The sequence below is a fragment of the Schistocerca nitens genome, chromosome 4, assembly GCF_023898315.1.
Source record: "Schistocerca nitens isolate TAMUIC-IGC-003100 chromosome 4, iqSchNite1.1, whole genome shotgun sequence".
In the NCBI taxonomy this organism is placed as follows: Eukaryota; Metazoa; Arthropoda; class Insecta; order Orthoptera; family Acrididae; genus Schistocerca; species Schistocerca nitens.
The window spans coordinates 513,311,879-513,327,423 of NC_064617.1; the positions used below are offsets into that span (position 1 = coordinate 513,311,879).

The 15,545-nt window shown below is 38.5% G+C and overlaps 1 protein-coding gene across 5 annotated transcripts in view; it reads left to right on the forward strand.

Moving 5' to 3' along the window:
• The window catches only part of LOC126253367 (protein melted), a 253,424-nt gene that overhangs the window by 6,758 nt on the left and 231,121 nt on the right, over positions 1-15,545 (forward strand). For 3 of the 5 annotated variants that reach the window (XM_049954643.1, XM_049954641.1, XM_049954645.1), the window contains exons 2-3: positions 8,632-8,774; positions 8,922-9,082. In XM_049954643.1, the coding sequence (XP_049810600.1) occupies positions 8,727-8,774; positions 8,922-9,082 (209 nt within the window). In that variant the 5' untranslated portion in view covers positions 8,632-8,726. Of the gene's footprint in view, positions 1-8,041; positions 8,234-8,631; positions 8,775-8,921; positions 9,083-15,545 lie in introns of those variants that run through there. The other 2 variants (XM_049954642.1, XM_049954644.1) reach the window with 2 other exon arrangements.

Here is a 15,545-nt window from a genome sequence, read left to right on the forward strand (position 1 = left end):
GACTGTGAAGCTGTTGCATTCATTTGTTGCAGTTTATGTGACAAACTCTTATGTTTTCATCACTTTTTTGGGAGTGATTATCACATCCACAAGAAAACCTAAATCGAGCAAGATAGAGGAATCTTTTTACTCATTCGCCAAGTGTACAAGTTAGGTGGGTTGACAACATATTCCTGTCATGTGACGCACATGCCGTCACAAGTGTCGAATAGAAGATATCAGACGTGTTTTCCTGTGGAGGAATTGGTTGACCTATGACCTTGCGATCAAATGTTTTCGGTTCCCATTGGAGAGGCACATCCTTTCGTCTACTAATCGCACGGTTTTGCGTTGCGGTCGCAAAACACAGACACTAAACTTATTACAGTGAACAGAGATGTCAGTGAACGAACGGACAGATCATAACTTTGCGAAAATAAAGAAAGTAAAATTTTCACTCGAGGGAAGACTTGAACCACGGACCTCTCATTCCACAGTTGCTCACGCTAACCATGGGACCACGGCACTCCTGAGCCCACATTAACCTTGATGTTGCTTATCTTGCGCATGGACTACTCAGTTTGTATAGTTTGCTTATTTTTTTCATAGTTCCACACAACTTCTTCCTGTTTCCTCGATTGATCTGTGTTCAGTTTTTCAAGGCCTATCCACTGTGCCAACTTATAACTAAATCTGAGGGGGTGCAATGGGGAGGTTCCCTTGTATGTATGTTTTCAAATTTTACTTTGCTGTCTGTCAGACATTTTGTATCACTGGGTAAGTTATCAAAGATTTTAGTTGCAGCATTTTGCACCCATATTTGTGCTAAAGACAACCTTAATATGGAGTAATGAATTTCAGTTTTCCATCTGGTATTGCAATTATGTGCATAATTGTTCCTTTTGAACTTCAGTTGGTTATTTACAATAAATTTCAGGAGAGAATAAATAGACTGTGAAGCAGTAACTCCGTAAACAGATATCTAAAAGATTAGCATGGGTGAGGACTACATATTATTCTTATGGCATATTTTTGAGCTATAAAGACTTTGTTTCTTTAAGATGAGTTATCCCGGAACATTATTTCATGTGACATCATTGAATGAGAATGTGCAATATATGTCAGCTTACTGATTTGTTTCTCCCCAAGATTTGCAATGATTCTAAGTGTAATTGTGGTGGAACTAAGTTGTTTTAGGAGTTACATAGTGTGCTTTTTTTCAGTTTAAATTTTCACTAATAGGGACACCTAAGAATTTTTAAATTTCCATCTTATTTATTATTTCATCACCATGTATTACAAGTACCAGTGGTGCGGTACCCCCGGTTGTGCAGAACTGAATATCTTGTGTCTTTTTAAAATTGAGGATGTGACTATTTGCAGAAGAACAGTCAATGATTCTTTTAAGAACATTGTTTACCATTTCTTCTCTTTCTGTACGCATGTGTGGATTGTTTACAATACTAGTGTCATCTGTAAAAATGACTAATTCTCTTGTTTGTTAGACGGAGGATCATTTTTGGGTAACAGAAGAATGTCCCTAGACTACATTGATTGCTTTACTAAGTACAACTTAGATATGGCGTTTTTAGTTAGTTGGCTGCACCATCAGTCCCATAAAACTTCATTTTATCTTGAACAATGCTTTGTTACCAATATGTGCTATTTTGATGTGCCAACTAGCTTTACAAACTATAAAAAAGATTGTAAAATGTGTGATAAAGTTAAAGAAATTGTTTGGATTGTAATGAGGATGCAGTTTGAATTGTGGTGGGGGACTGGAATTCAGTAATAGGAAAAGGAAGAGAAGGCACAGTAGCAGGAGCACATGCACTGGAAGGGAGTGGGGGTGGTGAAAGCAGAATCCACCTGGAAGAATTTTTCTCAGAACACAATTTAATCATTATTTACACTTGTTTTAAGAATCAAGAAAGACAGTTTTATAGGTGGAACAGACTGGAGACACCAGAAGTTTTAAGGTGTATTATGTAATGGTAAGAAAGAGATATTGAAATCAGATTTTAAAGTACAAAACATTTTGAGGGTCTCATGTGGACTGTGATCATAATTTATTGGGTGCAAAGTAAAGAAATTGCTGGAAAGCAAGAAATTAAGGAGATGGGACTTGGATAAGTTTAAACAACTAGAGGTTGTCGAGTATTTGAAAGGTTGCATTAGACAGACAAATATTGGTGTAAGAAACTCATTAGAAGACAAATGGGTAGCTTAGAGAAGTGATATAGTGAATGTGGCAGAGCAACAAGGCCAGGAGAGAATACTGAGTACAAATCCTTCAATAACATTCAAGATTTTAAATTTAATTGTCAAAAGAAGAAGAAAAAACAAGTGATGTTAGCAAAAGAGAACATGGAGTCTAAAAATGAGATTGATAGCAGTACAAAATTATAAAGCAGGAATGGTTACAGGGGAAATACAAACTGTAGAGGCCTGCATGCCAGTGGGAAAGATAGATGCCACCTATGGGAGAACTAAAGAATCTTTGAGAGAAAGGTAAAGTGTCGGCATGAATATCAAGAGCTTAGATGGCAAGTGAGTACTAAGCAAAGAAGGGAAGTCTTAAAAGTGGAAGGGATATATATTCGAGGGCTATACAAAGGAAATAAACTTGAAGACAATATTATAGAAAGAAAGAGGAAGGTCAGTATGAGACTACAAGAAGAATTTGACAGATTAATGAAATATGTAAGATAACACAAGGAATCCAATGTAAATAACAGTCCCATACCATAACTGATATCATTGAGAGAGCCAACTATAACAGAACTATTCCAACCAGTGTGCAAGATACATGAGACAGATGGATCTGTGTTGGTAGACCACTTGCCTGGTAAAGGCAAAGGTCCCGAATTCGATTCTCAGTCTGGCACACGGTGCCAGATGCTGGCTAAGCCATGTATCCGCCATATCCTTTCTTCCAAGAGTGCCACTCCCCCTCCCCCGAGGGGACTCTCATCACTTTTGTGAGTATATCTTTGCCACCATGTGTCCCCAGCCCTTGCAGTACTACTTCCCATTCTGTGCTGCAAATTGTATACTGCTATTCGTTTTTCCTCTTTACCTTTCCATTGGATGGTGTTCTTGGTGCCATTTGTGCTTGGATTTGGTCTGAGATTTTGGAAGCTTGACCTTTTGGCTTTCTACAACTTTTCATTCTTAACTGTATGGTGCCCATTGTTGATTTGACTTGCTATCTCTTTTCTGAATTTTACAGAAATGTGCATTGTACTGGGAAGGTTGTCCAGTGCAACGTATATATTCCCCCTTTTGTTCCTTTCTCTCTTTGTTTCCTTCCGTTCTTGCAAAGGTACTGCACCTAAAACCCAGCATGGTAGCCATTTGTTGTGGGAGGGGGTTTCATCAAGTACCTTCACAGTGGTAGCCCCCTGACCACACAGGTGTTGCACAGTTGGTGACTGAGTAGGAAACTCAAAATGCAAGCCAAGGAGCATGTGTGCGTCATGACTGGGGTATAGGGACTCCAAGCAATGGTTTACTGTCCAGGTAACCATTGCTGTGGCTAGGTGATGACGATCGAGGGGCAACGGGGGAGAGCACCTGTTCGGAGAGGGTAGTGCCATGGTGAAAGATTTGCCCATGAAGCCAGTTAAAATTTCTTCCAGTGATGGCCGCGAGCCCCCAGAAGTTACTTAAGATGAGAAGGATTATTACTGTACAGAGAGATATGACCTCACGATGTTTTTTTCCCTGGCTGTGCCATGGGATGAAGGGCAAGCCAGATGTCCGGGAGTGAAACACTTCACCCAGTACTTGGTATGTACTCAGACTGATGGGGATACTTTTACTGCATGGGAACCATTATCTTCTGTCAAAAACATTTCTGGGAAAAATGTGAAATGATTTGTTATTAATTAAAACTTCCTCTGCTGCCCAATCTGCAGCTCTTCAGGCATATGATCATCTAGGTCATGTATCTGTGACCCTTGCCTCCACACAAAACTTTGAACATGGTCCAAGGAATCATCTTCCACAGAGATCTTATGCTCCAAACAGATGAGGAGCTCTGGACTAATCTCCAGCAGTGAAGGATACATTTTATCAGACGTGTACAAAAAGGGCCCAAGAATAATTATATGGATACAGGCACCTTTCTCGTTGGCTTTGATGAGAATGTCCTCCCAAGAGAAAGTTAAGGTCATGGTGTTCAGTTTTGGTGTAAAATGGTATATCCCACCACCTCTGAGCTGCTTCAGATGTTTTAAGTGTATGGCATATGTCATCCTCCTACATGGACCCAAAAGGCGGCAACTTTGGACAATCACTCCATGAAAGTAGTCCTTGTAAACATCCATCCATCTGTGTGTGTCATCTGTGTGGAACATCACCCTCCCCGTTCCCCAGTTTTCAAGAAAAACTGAAGATCCAGGAATACAAATCTGTTGACTGCCTGTCATATACTGAGGCACAGAAGTAGTGTGAACACATACATCCTGTGGATATGACAATCAATTATGCTGACATCGTGACCATTTGCCCCCCCCTCCCCCTCCCCACCTCAACCTTCCCCAAACCAGATCTCCCACCATTCTCCTCTCCCTGGTTCCTGCAGTACACTTTTTGGGAACTACTTTCCGCACTGGAAGCATTCTCCTTCCTTGGCATCCACCGGTGACAGGGCTCTCACTCACGATTCCTTTGCCTGGCAACCCCTACACCAAAGGCCAGACGCCAAACAATGACCAAAGGTGCTCCGGCATGTGAGTCCCAGGGCTGTCCGCTCACCATCTGTCCCTACACTCAATGCAGATAGTTCCATGAATGAACCTTGCCCACCAAAGGCTATTGAGGTAAAAGAAGAAGAATAGTAATTAGAACTAGGCTCCTCTGGTGCCTTTGGAGATCCCAGATGTCCTGCATGCAGTTGGATTCTGAGCCAATGTTTGTGGATGTGGTTCCATCCCCATTGGTCACAGGCACTGATACTGTGGCGTGACTGGTCCTCTTGACCCCTTCATGTCTAACCTGGCCACCAATCATATGATCATTCAGTGGAATTGTAATAGGTAGTATCATCACCTGCTGGAACTACAACACCTTATTTCCTCTTCTTTTGCGGGTTGAATAGCTCTCCAGGGAAAGCACTTCACTGATGACTATTCTCCTATGCTCTGTGGTTATTGTATGTTCTGTCAGAACTGTTGCGATCCTGAGACGGTAACTGGATGGGTCTGTACTTTGATTCGTACAGATGTTGTCAGGGAATACGTTCCCCTTTGTACTTCATTGGAGGCAATAGCAGTGCAGGAGCAAATGATCTCAGCAATCATCATTTGAAATGTCTACCTACCTCCAGGCAGGCCAATTACTCATGCTGAATTGACCACATTAATCTAACAGCTTTGCCGCCTTTTCTGTGGCTAGGGGACTCCATCCCACAACACCTCTCTGTGTGTAACACTTTGTCAGGCAAGGGCCTTCTAATGGACCAACTTTTCACAGACCTGTATCTGTCTCTCCTCAATGATGGTTCCCCTATCCACTTCACTGCCGCCCGTGGAACCTTGTCAACTATCGATCTAAAGATCTTTTCCCCTAATATTGTGGATTAGCTACATTGGTCGCCGTGTGATGATCTTTGTGAGAGTGACCGCTTTTTGGTGATCATGTCATTTCCTAGCCACAGCCAAACAGATCGACTACCATGTTGAGCATTTCATAGAGTCAACTGGCCTTTGTATACCTCTGCTGTTACATTTGTAACCTCTCTGTCAAATGTGTTGATAAAGTTGTGAAAGGCATATCAGACACTATTATCCATGCCGCTGGAACTGCTGTGCCCCTTTCTGCAAAGCCGCCCCCCTCCCCTCCCCCCCCCCTCCCCCACACCCCATCCATTGTCGGCGGGTGCCGTGGAATACCAAAATCATTGCAATAGCTATTCAGGATCGCAGACCAACCTTTTCACTTTTAAGCAACTTTGTTCTGAGGCTCACTATCAAATCAGATTCAGTAAGAACGAATGCTGGGAGTGCTAAGCCACATCATCTCAAGAGTGGGCCTAGCTCCTTGATCTTGTTTACTGCCAACGATTAACATCTGTTCTGGGTCTTGCCCTACAGAGTGGTCTTCATGCTGATTCTGATATGTTCTATGTGTTGTCATTTGCTAATGTTGCATTTGCATAAGCTGATGTGAAGACTGGTTATTTTCATATATTTGTCATTGGAAAATTCAGCCACTATCTAGTACAAAAGGCCTGATGAAGGTGTATTATATCACTGAAACCAGAAGCCTGTAAAATAAAGTGGAAATGAAATTACAGCTGATGGTGTTCTTCAATATTTTTTGTACAATATAGCCTACGTCCATCCCAATGTTCATTAGAGTATCATTTGAAATTTGAAGTAAATTAGTCCAGAAATTTTCTGGACTTCAGGTAAAAACATTTCCTCTTTATATGTTTGTATATATTTATATATTAATATGTACTTAAATTGAACAATGGAAACTCCAGCATTAGCAATGTAAGGAAAAATAGATTGCTACTTACCATAAAGGTGACACATTAAGTTGCAGACAGCCACAATTAAAAAACACGTAACCATTGGCTTTTGGCCACACGCAACATTTACTCACTCAAACAGGCACACCACACACACAATGACAGCCATATCCGGTAGCTCTGGTCTGAACTTGCTTGCTTGCTTGTGTGAATGAATGGTATGTGTTTCTTTTTCTGCTGAAGACTGTGGCCAGTAGCTAATGTGTAAGTGTCTTTTTATTGCACCATTGTTGTCTATATGTAGTAAATAAATATATAACCTTTCTATGTCCAAATGTTCATTAGATTATCATGTAAAAAACTAAAATAAATCGGTCAAGAAATTTTCAGGAATTTTGGTGGCAATGTTTTCCCTTTATATATACGTATTGCCATCCATTTTAGTAATCAACTACATCATTTGTAATTACTGTGTGTATGCTGACTGGCAACTGTGTTATCTTTGATAGTTGCATTCCACAGTATATCATTGTGTCAAGTGATTTTAATTCAGCCTTTAAGATGGCTATATGGTTAACAGCATGGTTAACAGATGAAATGTCAGAAATGAAATATCGGTGTTCAGGATGCAAAAAAAAAAAAAAAAAAAAAAAAAAAAGAAGAAGAAAGAAAGAAAGAGATATGGAATAAAACACAATTCTGATTGTGCAGTAATGACTTTGCTCTCAGCTGTTGTGTCTCATTAGAGAGAATCTGCAAATTCTCACTCTTCTTCCTAGTGCAGGTGGAACACCGGTAGCCACTTCATTTCAGCAGATAAATGAGTGCGGGTATAATACTCATCACAAGAACTTTCTGTCAGCCCTGTTCTTCAAACACATTTCTTTTTAATGAATAGCAACAGATGTTGCTGCATCTTTTCATCAGTTATTGTGCATGCATTATAACAATTGCTCTCTTATTTAATAAGAGTGTTTACCTGGTTATTCACAGCTGCAGACACCATATGTATGCATTAGAATTCCCACACGCAACAGGATTAGCTGAACTAGTATATTGCATACGAATATTAGCAAATGATGTGGAGAAATTTATCAGTCACACTGATTGAACATGTTATTTTTTATATCTTAGTTGCAAACATTTAAGAACAATTACCAGTTATGACAGCGACAAATTATTATCAATTAGGATTTTACCTTGGGGCTCATCCGTGCGGAATCCATGTTTTATCGGAGGTATCCTTAAAAAGTGATCAGTGATGGGCTCATCCTCAATGAGCACAATGTGCGTGAGACTTGTTACCATGTATGTAGCCTATTCAAGAGGTGTGGCTGCAACTTATCCAGTTTTGACACCTAAGCAAGAAACTCGGGCTACTCTTCTTCCTACCAACTGATGGTGTTTCAATCCTTTTCAGGTGGCATGGAGAAGGGACGGAAGACTGATGACAATATTTCATTGCAGAAACATAATTTTTCTTTAATTCATGTTACCAAGATAGAAAAATTAAAATTGGTGGAATGAATCTTGTGGTTTCCTGGTTTATTCAGGTATTGGGCTGTTCCACTGCAGAATGTTACTTGGACTTCACTTGCAGCCACACAGTTATTGACAGTCACTTCGGTTATGATAGCATGTGGATGGCCAAAATTACCACAGTGGTTATTCATTATGATGCAGTCAACACCCTTGTGATATGCTTTAACCAAAGAGGCAACAAACACTTCACAAACTACAGTGCCGAAGAAATACTGCCTCTGTGGATCCAAAGTATTTTTTCCAGTTCAGATAACTTCCCATACATCAAATTTTTCAAGACATAAAACTAAGAATATTGTATTTAATAGGAATCAAGTAGTTATTAAGTTGAATGTGTAACCTATTTTTAGCATTCAGCAATATCCTCTAATTTATCACACATAAAATTTTATCATGCCATTGTGCACATCACTTAATTAATAGGTAGGAAATACAGGACATTAAAAAGAAAAAAAACTATGTAAATAAAAATGATTGTTGCAATCACACATATTAGATTTTATAGCTGTTTTTGTATTCTGTTCAAGTACTAAATTGTAACAGATGTGTTTAAAAATGTAGACTGGTAGTTTTTTGTGGACTTCACATGTTGAATACTACATGTACTCAATTTTCTTTCTTTGTTGCAGCATCTCATTTTGCACTATAAGAGGAATGTGTGGTAGTTGTATATACTCACATAGATCTTTGCTTGTGAAGGACAAGACAATAGTACATTCCAAAGATGCATGAACTTTTTATGCAGGTTCTAGGGAAAAAGGATCTATCAAAGGTACCTTTTCTTTTTAAATAACATAATTTTGTAATTTTCATTATTGTCTTTTAGTGTCAAATGTAATTTAAAAATAAATCTGTATTATCACATCACATTTTGGGCTCCTGTACATCTGTCTGATTAGTCCTTTCAATTCTGTTTAAGGCGGGTGATTTGTTTTCTGTGGCTGATCAGGCTATAGTAAATGATCTGACAGAAGTTGTGAATACTATTGCAGAAATTACCAGTTTGCCTGATTATGTGAATAATGACAATGACCAGAGTGTTGTAGAAATCTGCATTACTCGTGTTACGTCCTGTATAAGGTGAGTTGCTCATTGTGGGATGCGTTATTTCCCTTGTTTAATTTAAGTATATTTATTATGTTTGGATTTACCACGTGTGGGTCCAAAATCAAGGTGGAATCTAAAGTGATGATGTTTTAATTACCGATTTTCTTCCATATCCCATTCATGGTTGCAAGTTGGGGAATGTGTGTGTGTGTGTGTGTGTGTGTGTGTGTGTGTGTGTGTGTGTGTGTGTGTTGTTTGGTTTGGATACTGATCTGTAGTCATAATACAGAAGTAAAGACAAACTTTACCAATATTGTTATTGCTGAAGGAAGTGTCTTGTTCTTCCAGGATCTCTATGTTTCAGTTAATCAGTATTTGGATACTGCATTATTTTGGGTTTAAGAAGGTGATTGTAAATAATAGCATACCTTTGCATGTATTAAATTCTTCGGGTGTATTGTGACATCACAATCAGATGTGCGACAACCCATGCCACTATCAAGCACCTCCTCAAAAATCAACATCTTCATTTAACTATAGATCAGGAGCACAGATAGTGTACAGTAGCTCTGTGGTGAAGCACATGACAATACTGAAGATAATGTTATAGAAAGGGTAGAAGAAGTAGAAAAAAGTTGAGTTGAGAGATGTGATACAATGAGAAAATTTCACAGTACAGAGAGATGTTAATCAAACAAGTCCATGAGAAAACTATTCTAGCTGGTGTGCAAGTCATATGAGACAGACAAAATATCCTTGGATGTCAAGGAGAATAATTCCAATTCCAAAGAAAGCACCTGCTGACAGGTGTAAATAACACCAAACTATCAGCTAAATAAATCATGCTTGCAAAACAGTGACATGAATTATTTATAGAAGAATGGGAAAAATTGAAGAAGCTGACCTTAGGGAATATTAGATTTAATAAAGACAAACTTACATTAAAGCATTTATAGATTTAAATGATGACTAACTGAAACCCTCAGCTGCCGACAGGTGTTGCTGATATACCTCGATGTGGACAGCTGAAAATGTGTGTCCCGACCAGGACTCGAACCCGGGCTTACATGGCAGACGCTCTATCCATCTGAGCCACCGAGGACACAGATGAATAGCGCGACTGCAGGGTCTTATCCCTTGCATGCTTCCCGTGAGACTCACATTCCCAACTGTCCACAATTCTACCTATGTAATGTAAGCAGGAGATCCCGGGTTCGAGTCCCGGTCGGGACACACATTTTCAGCTGTCCACATCGAGGTAAATCAGCAACACCTGTCGGCAGTTGAGGGTTTCTGTTAGTCATCGTTTATTCCAGGGAAAAGCTGCACGGTTATCTACAGTATCTGTTCTTTCGAGAACAGTTAACTGTCTTCATATATATTTATAGATTTAGCAGATCTTTTGGCAATGTTGACTGGAATGCACTCTTTCAATTCTGAAGCTTGCAGGGATAAAATTGAGGAAGCAAAAGGTTATTCGCACCTTGTACAGAAACCAAACTGCAGTTATATAAGAGCTGATGGACAGGAAACTGAAGCAATGATTGAGAAGGGAGTGAGACAGGATAGTAATCTGTTTCTAATGTTATTCAATCTGTGCATTGATCAAGCAGTAAAGGAACCCAAGTACTAATTTGAAAAGGGAGTTAAGATTGAGTGATAATAGAAAAGAGCTTTGCGGTTAACCATTGACAGTGTGTATTTTTGTCAGAGACAGCATACGATGTGGAAAAGCAGTTGAGGGAATGTATAGTGTTTTTAAAAGTGATTGAAAGGTGAACAATGACAAAAGTAGAATGCAGACTGACTGTAGCACAAAACGCATTTCTACAAAAGAGGAATTTGTTAACGTCTACTATAAATTTAAGTTTTTTAAAATGTTTACTATAACAGTCTCAGTTGCAGTTTGTCACACTGATAACTAATTTTAATTGCATTTAATGATCATCTTCAGAGCTGATTAATCATGAGTTGTGAGAAGTTGAAATTCTTCTCATTTCTTCTAAAAAAGCATAATCATAAGCTGTGACAAAAAGGGACAGCACTACAGTACATTTGTGATGAAATTACAGGTCACATATTTCTCACTTTAAAGGGAAGGGAAATTGTAGAGAAAGGGGACAATGGATGAATTCCACAAGAGGTTTAAATAGATGTAGGCTGCAGTTGTTATTCGGAAATGAAGAGGCATGCACAGGCTAGAATAGGGTAGAGAGCTGTGTCAAACTAGTCTTCAATCTGGAGTCCACAACAATACATATGTCTCTTAGATGCTGTTAATGTATGTGACACTAACTGATTTTACCAAAGCTTTAAATTAGAGTCTAGACATTGAGAGGGATGCAAGTATCATTTTCTGAGGTTCTTGGAGATTGATCTTGTAAGATTTTTTTTTTTTTATGTTCACTTTTGGCATAATAACTGAGTTATTTAATTAAACAAAAGTAGTTCCCATTGTTTTATGCAGGCTGCAGGGGGATGATGTTCTGAAACTTTTTTTTTAATTAAGATAAATAGACAAATGAAGAATGTGTCAAAATTCATTCCCAATTGTATAGAGAGGAGAGAGTAACATTCCAAGGGGTATGATGCATCCAGAAGATGTTTATCAGCTCACACTGACTAGGGGACCGCATCTACTTGTCATTACCGATTTAGTCAAAATTATGCAGGGCTTGTCCAGAAATGAAAGCTATGGAAGTGGGAGCTCCAAATGGCCAAGCGTTTGTAAAAAATACCATTTTTGGCATGGGTCAGGCAAGGTACAAGCTGCTTCAAGGCAGTAGTTGGCACAGTGGAAGTAGTACAGATTTGTTATACAAGAGTCATATGGTCGTGTTCCTATATGTAAACTTTTTTGTTTACAATTTTTATGTTATTTCCACTGCTCATAAGACAAAATAATATTCGATTTATCGTATTTATTAATATTTTCAGAAGAGGAAAGGCGGAGAAAAATTTGATATTGCAAATAAATTTCCAGGAAGGGATTGTAGGATGTACATGAGAACTGCATGCATAAAATTAGATACTTTTATTATTTAACAGTTGATGATTTACAGATGCTGGGGTAATATTGTAGTAAAAACAGGGGAAGCAGTAATTTTCTCAGCAGTTCGTGCACATTATAAATGCTTTGTTTTTACAATTACATGGTTGTTTTAAAGTTTCTATACAAAAACAAACCCGGTTTACATTCACAAAAGGTTCTCACTCATGGTTCAGTTTCCCAAAAAAACACACTTAACACATCATTTTGCTAGATTTTGGTGAAGATAGCTGGTGATATATGACAGAATGTATTTCAGTGCAGATTTCTCAGGATATGATTTATTTTTCTCTCTTACTGAGATAAGAGCAGCTTTGAAGCTCCTTAATCTTTAGCTGATGATAAAATTGGATAATCACAGGCTTGTGCTAGTGGAGTGCATGTTGGGGGAATCACTTTAATATCACATCATGATGATCCTTCTTCATTGTTTAACATCTCCTTGTATAGTTGTGAATTTGTTTATTCTCCCCATGAGCCAGCTAACAAAAGAAATTGTCCTGCACATGGGGTTTCATCACATCAAATACAATATATGAGCATTTTTTTAACATCTCCTTGTATAATTGTGAATTTGCTTATCCTCCCCAAGAGTCAGCTAACAAAAGAAATTGTCCTGCACGTGGGGTTTCATCACATCAACTACAACATATGAGCATAGTCATGGTTTATTTGCAGTGTAAGAAATGTAAAAATTGAAAAAAAAAAATAAAAATAAGTTTCCTTATAGGGACTCAATCCCGTGACCCACATATATAATTCTGTATTCATTCCGCTTTGCCAACCACTGCTGAGAGCCTACTCTAACATAAATGGCTCATGTGTCACCAGCCCATGCCAAAAATTCCATTTTTTTATGAACTCCTGTCCATCTGGAGCTCTCACCCCTCACTCCTATTACTTTCATTTCTGACAAAGCCCCGCATGAACCATAAATTTGGAAGAAATTGGTGATGACAAGTAGTTGTTGTCCCCATATGAAATATTTAAAATGACATTGTCATCAAGTCCCATTGTTAAACTGTAATCTGCCTACAGAGCAAGTCCCATTGTTAAACTGTAAGCTGCCTACAGAGCAGCATTTTTAGTCATGCTACACAGTGTTTAGTAAATTTCAAGTGTATTTGTCAAATTATCATTTCTGCAGGAATGTGAAGATTAATTTATTTCATAGACATTCTAAATTAAGTAGGGCTAGGAGCTGATCTAGAAAGAAGAATTGTCTTTGTGCTTCTAGTTTGCTTACCTCTGTAGCTTGGACATGAATAGACCAAAGTTCATCCCAATCGGAATTCCTTGTGTGTCATCACTGTGAGACATCAACCTCACTATAGTGATGTATGATGGAGAAGCAAAATTATGACAAATACCATTTAATCATATTTGAGACAGAAACACAACATACTTTCCATTAGTCAGCATTGGTTTCTCATTGATAATTTTTATAGAAATAGTTATCCTTTGTGGAAGAGCAGTAAATTTTGAAGCAGGTAATAAGCAAGTTAGTATCTTATATTGAAGGAGGCTAAAAGTTGTAACCTATTGTGTTTGCCAAAGCATTTCTTCCAGTACTGTGTAATGTGTCACTTGACTTTCTTTTCTTTTTTTTTTTATAATATCTTGCCTAAAGTGCTTGGAAGACTGATTTATTCTCCTTGTTGAATTTTGTGACCTTTGTTTGCAGAGCGTGTCTAATTTCATAGAAATTGTATTACCAATGAAAATATTTTGAATTCATATCAAAGTTCTTCTCACTCTATTGAAAATTCTGATGCATTTAGCTATCCTACAGACATGTTATGAAAGCAGCATTAGTTAACCCACGTACATTTTTTTCCTTTATTCTAAAGGGAACATGTTGTAACTCCATAAAAAGTTTATTCATCAGCTCACATTACAACACTGCCCTTTCTTGCTTCTACAAAGGTATCATATAAAAGAAATTAGAAAACTATTAATAACAACCGTGACATGTACCACAAAACAACACACTCTCTTTAGTTGTGTATACCATCTTAGCATCCAGGAGCTTGTACAAAATAAAACAAATAGTATAGAAAATCGTTTATTAATAAACAATCATGATTTCAATTCCCTCAAGAATGCCATGGTTATCTACTGATGCCTGGGGAGAGCCTTCATAGAAATATATAAATTTAACTCACATCACTATATTTGTCATCAGTTAGGTACTTTTATTGGTATAATTTTCTCACACTGCAGTACCTTACACCAGTGATAGTATTTTACTAATATTATTTCAGTTCTACAATAGAGAAGTGAAGCAGTCTTTGAAGTGAAGCAACTCATGAAGTCAGTGATTGTCACAGCCTGTGCCATATGTATTCTTCCCACCACATACCAGCTTTTCTGAATAGTGCAGGTGGGAACACTTCTTACAGCCTATCCTTTGTTGCCATAAACCCACTGATCCCAAACTTCGCTAGTCATTGTACCTACCTGCCTCCGTCCACTTCCTTCTCCTGCTCCAGCTTCACATGCCATTGCTATCCCCCCCCCCCCTCCTCCTGTGCTCCTTCCTAGTCATCTTATCTCTTCCCCCACACCAGCACTGCCTCCTGATGCTGTACCTAACAGTTCACCATCCTGTGACTGCCCTGTTCCTGCAGTTTCACACTACAGCATCTTCCCCCATCTCTCTCCTGCTATCCATACCTCCCCCATCCCTACATTCTATCACCATTCCCCACCCCATGTGACGTCACTGCTGACCACAGTTGAACCACAGTGCCTGGAGATGTCAGTGACTATGTGTGTACATGTCGTGTGTTTAAATATGTGTGTGTGTGGGGGGGGGGGGTCGCGTGTATGTATGTATGTCCTTGTCTGAGAAAGGTTGTCCAGTAGCTTAGTCTGCTTTGAAATGCACTTTAAATGTGCAAGTAGTAATCAATCCTGTTTCATTTTTGCTATCCCATTCCAGATTTTTCATTGGTTGAAAACATACCTAATATTATTCTGCAAGGTGTTCCAGACTACAACTATAGGCTCATTTTCATTGACATTAATAAACACAGAAAATGCAGCAAAGGAGCTACTTTTGTGCATTTGATTTTAATTTTGGGTAAATTGTCATACAGTGAATATATTTTCTCTCTTGACAGCTGTGCTCTTTTTGTTCCTAAAGTGTTACGGATGTCCAGCTGTTGCTTTTCTTTCTTAGTGTCTTGTGCAAAAGTCTTTCTGACATTGAAAATCTGAAATCCAAGGATCTCATTTTAAAACATAGCACAGAATTGTAGAATTCAATCAGTGATGTAGATCACTCATTGAAGTCTGACCTCAAGCAAAAAAATACGTCAAGATTTTGCAATAATTGCCAAAGGAAGTCCTGTGGTTTAAGGATGACCAACATTGATCTTTGAATGAGTGCACTTATTTTTTTCTTGCATGTGTAGGCACATGCAGTATTGAGTACCCCATCTT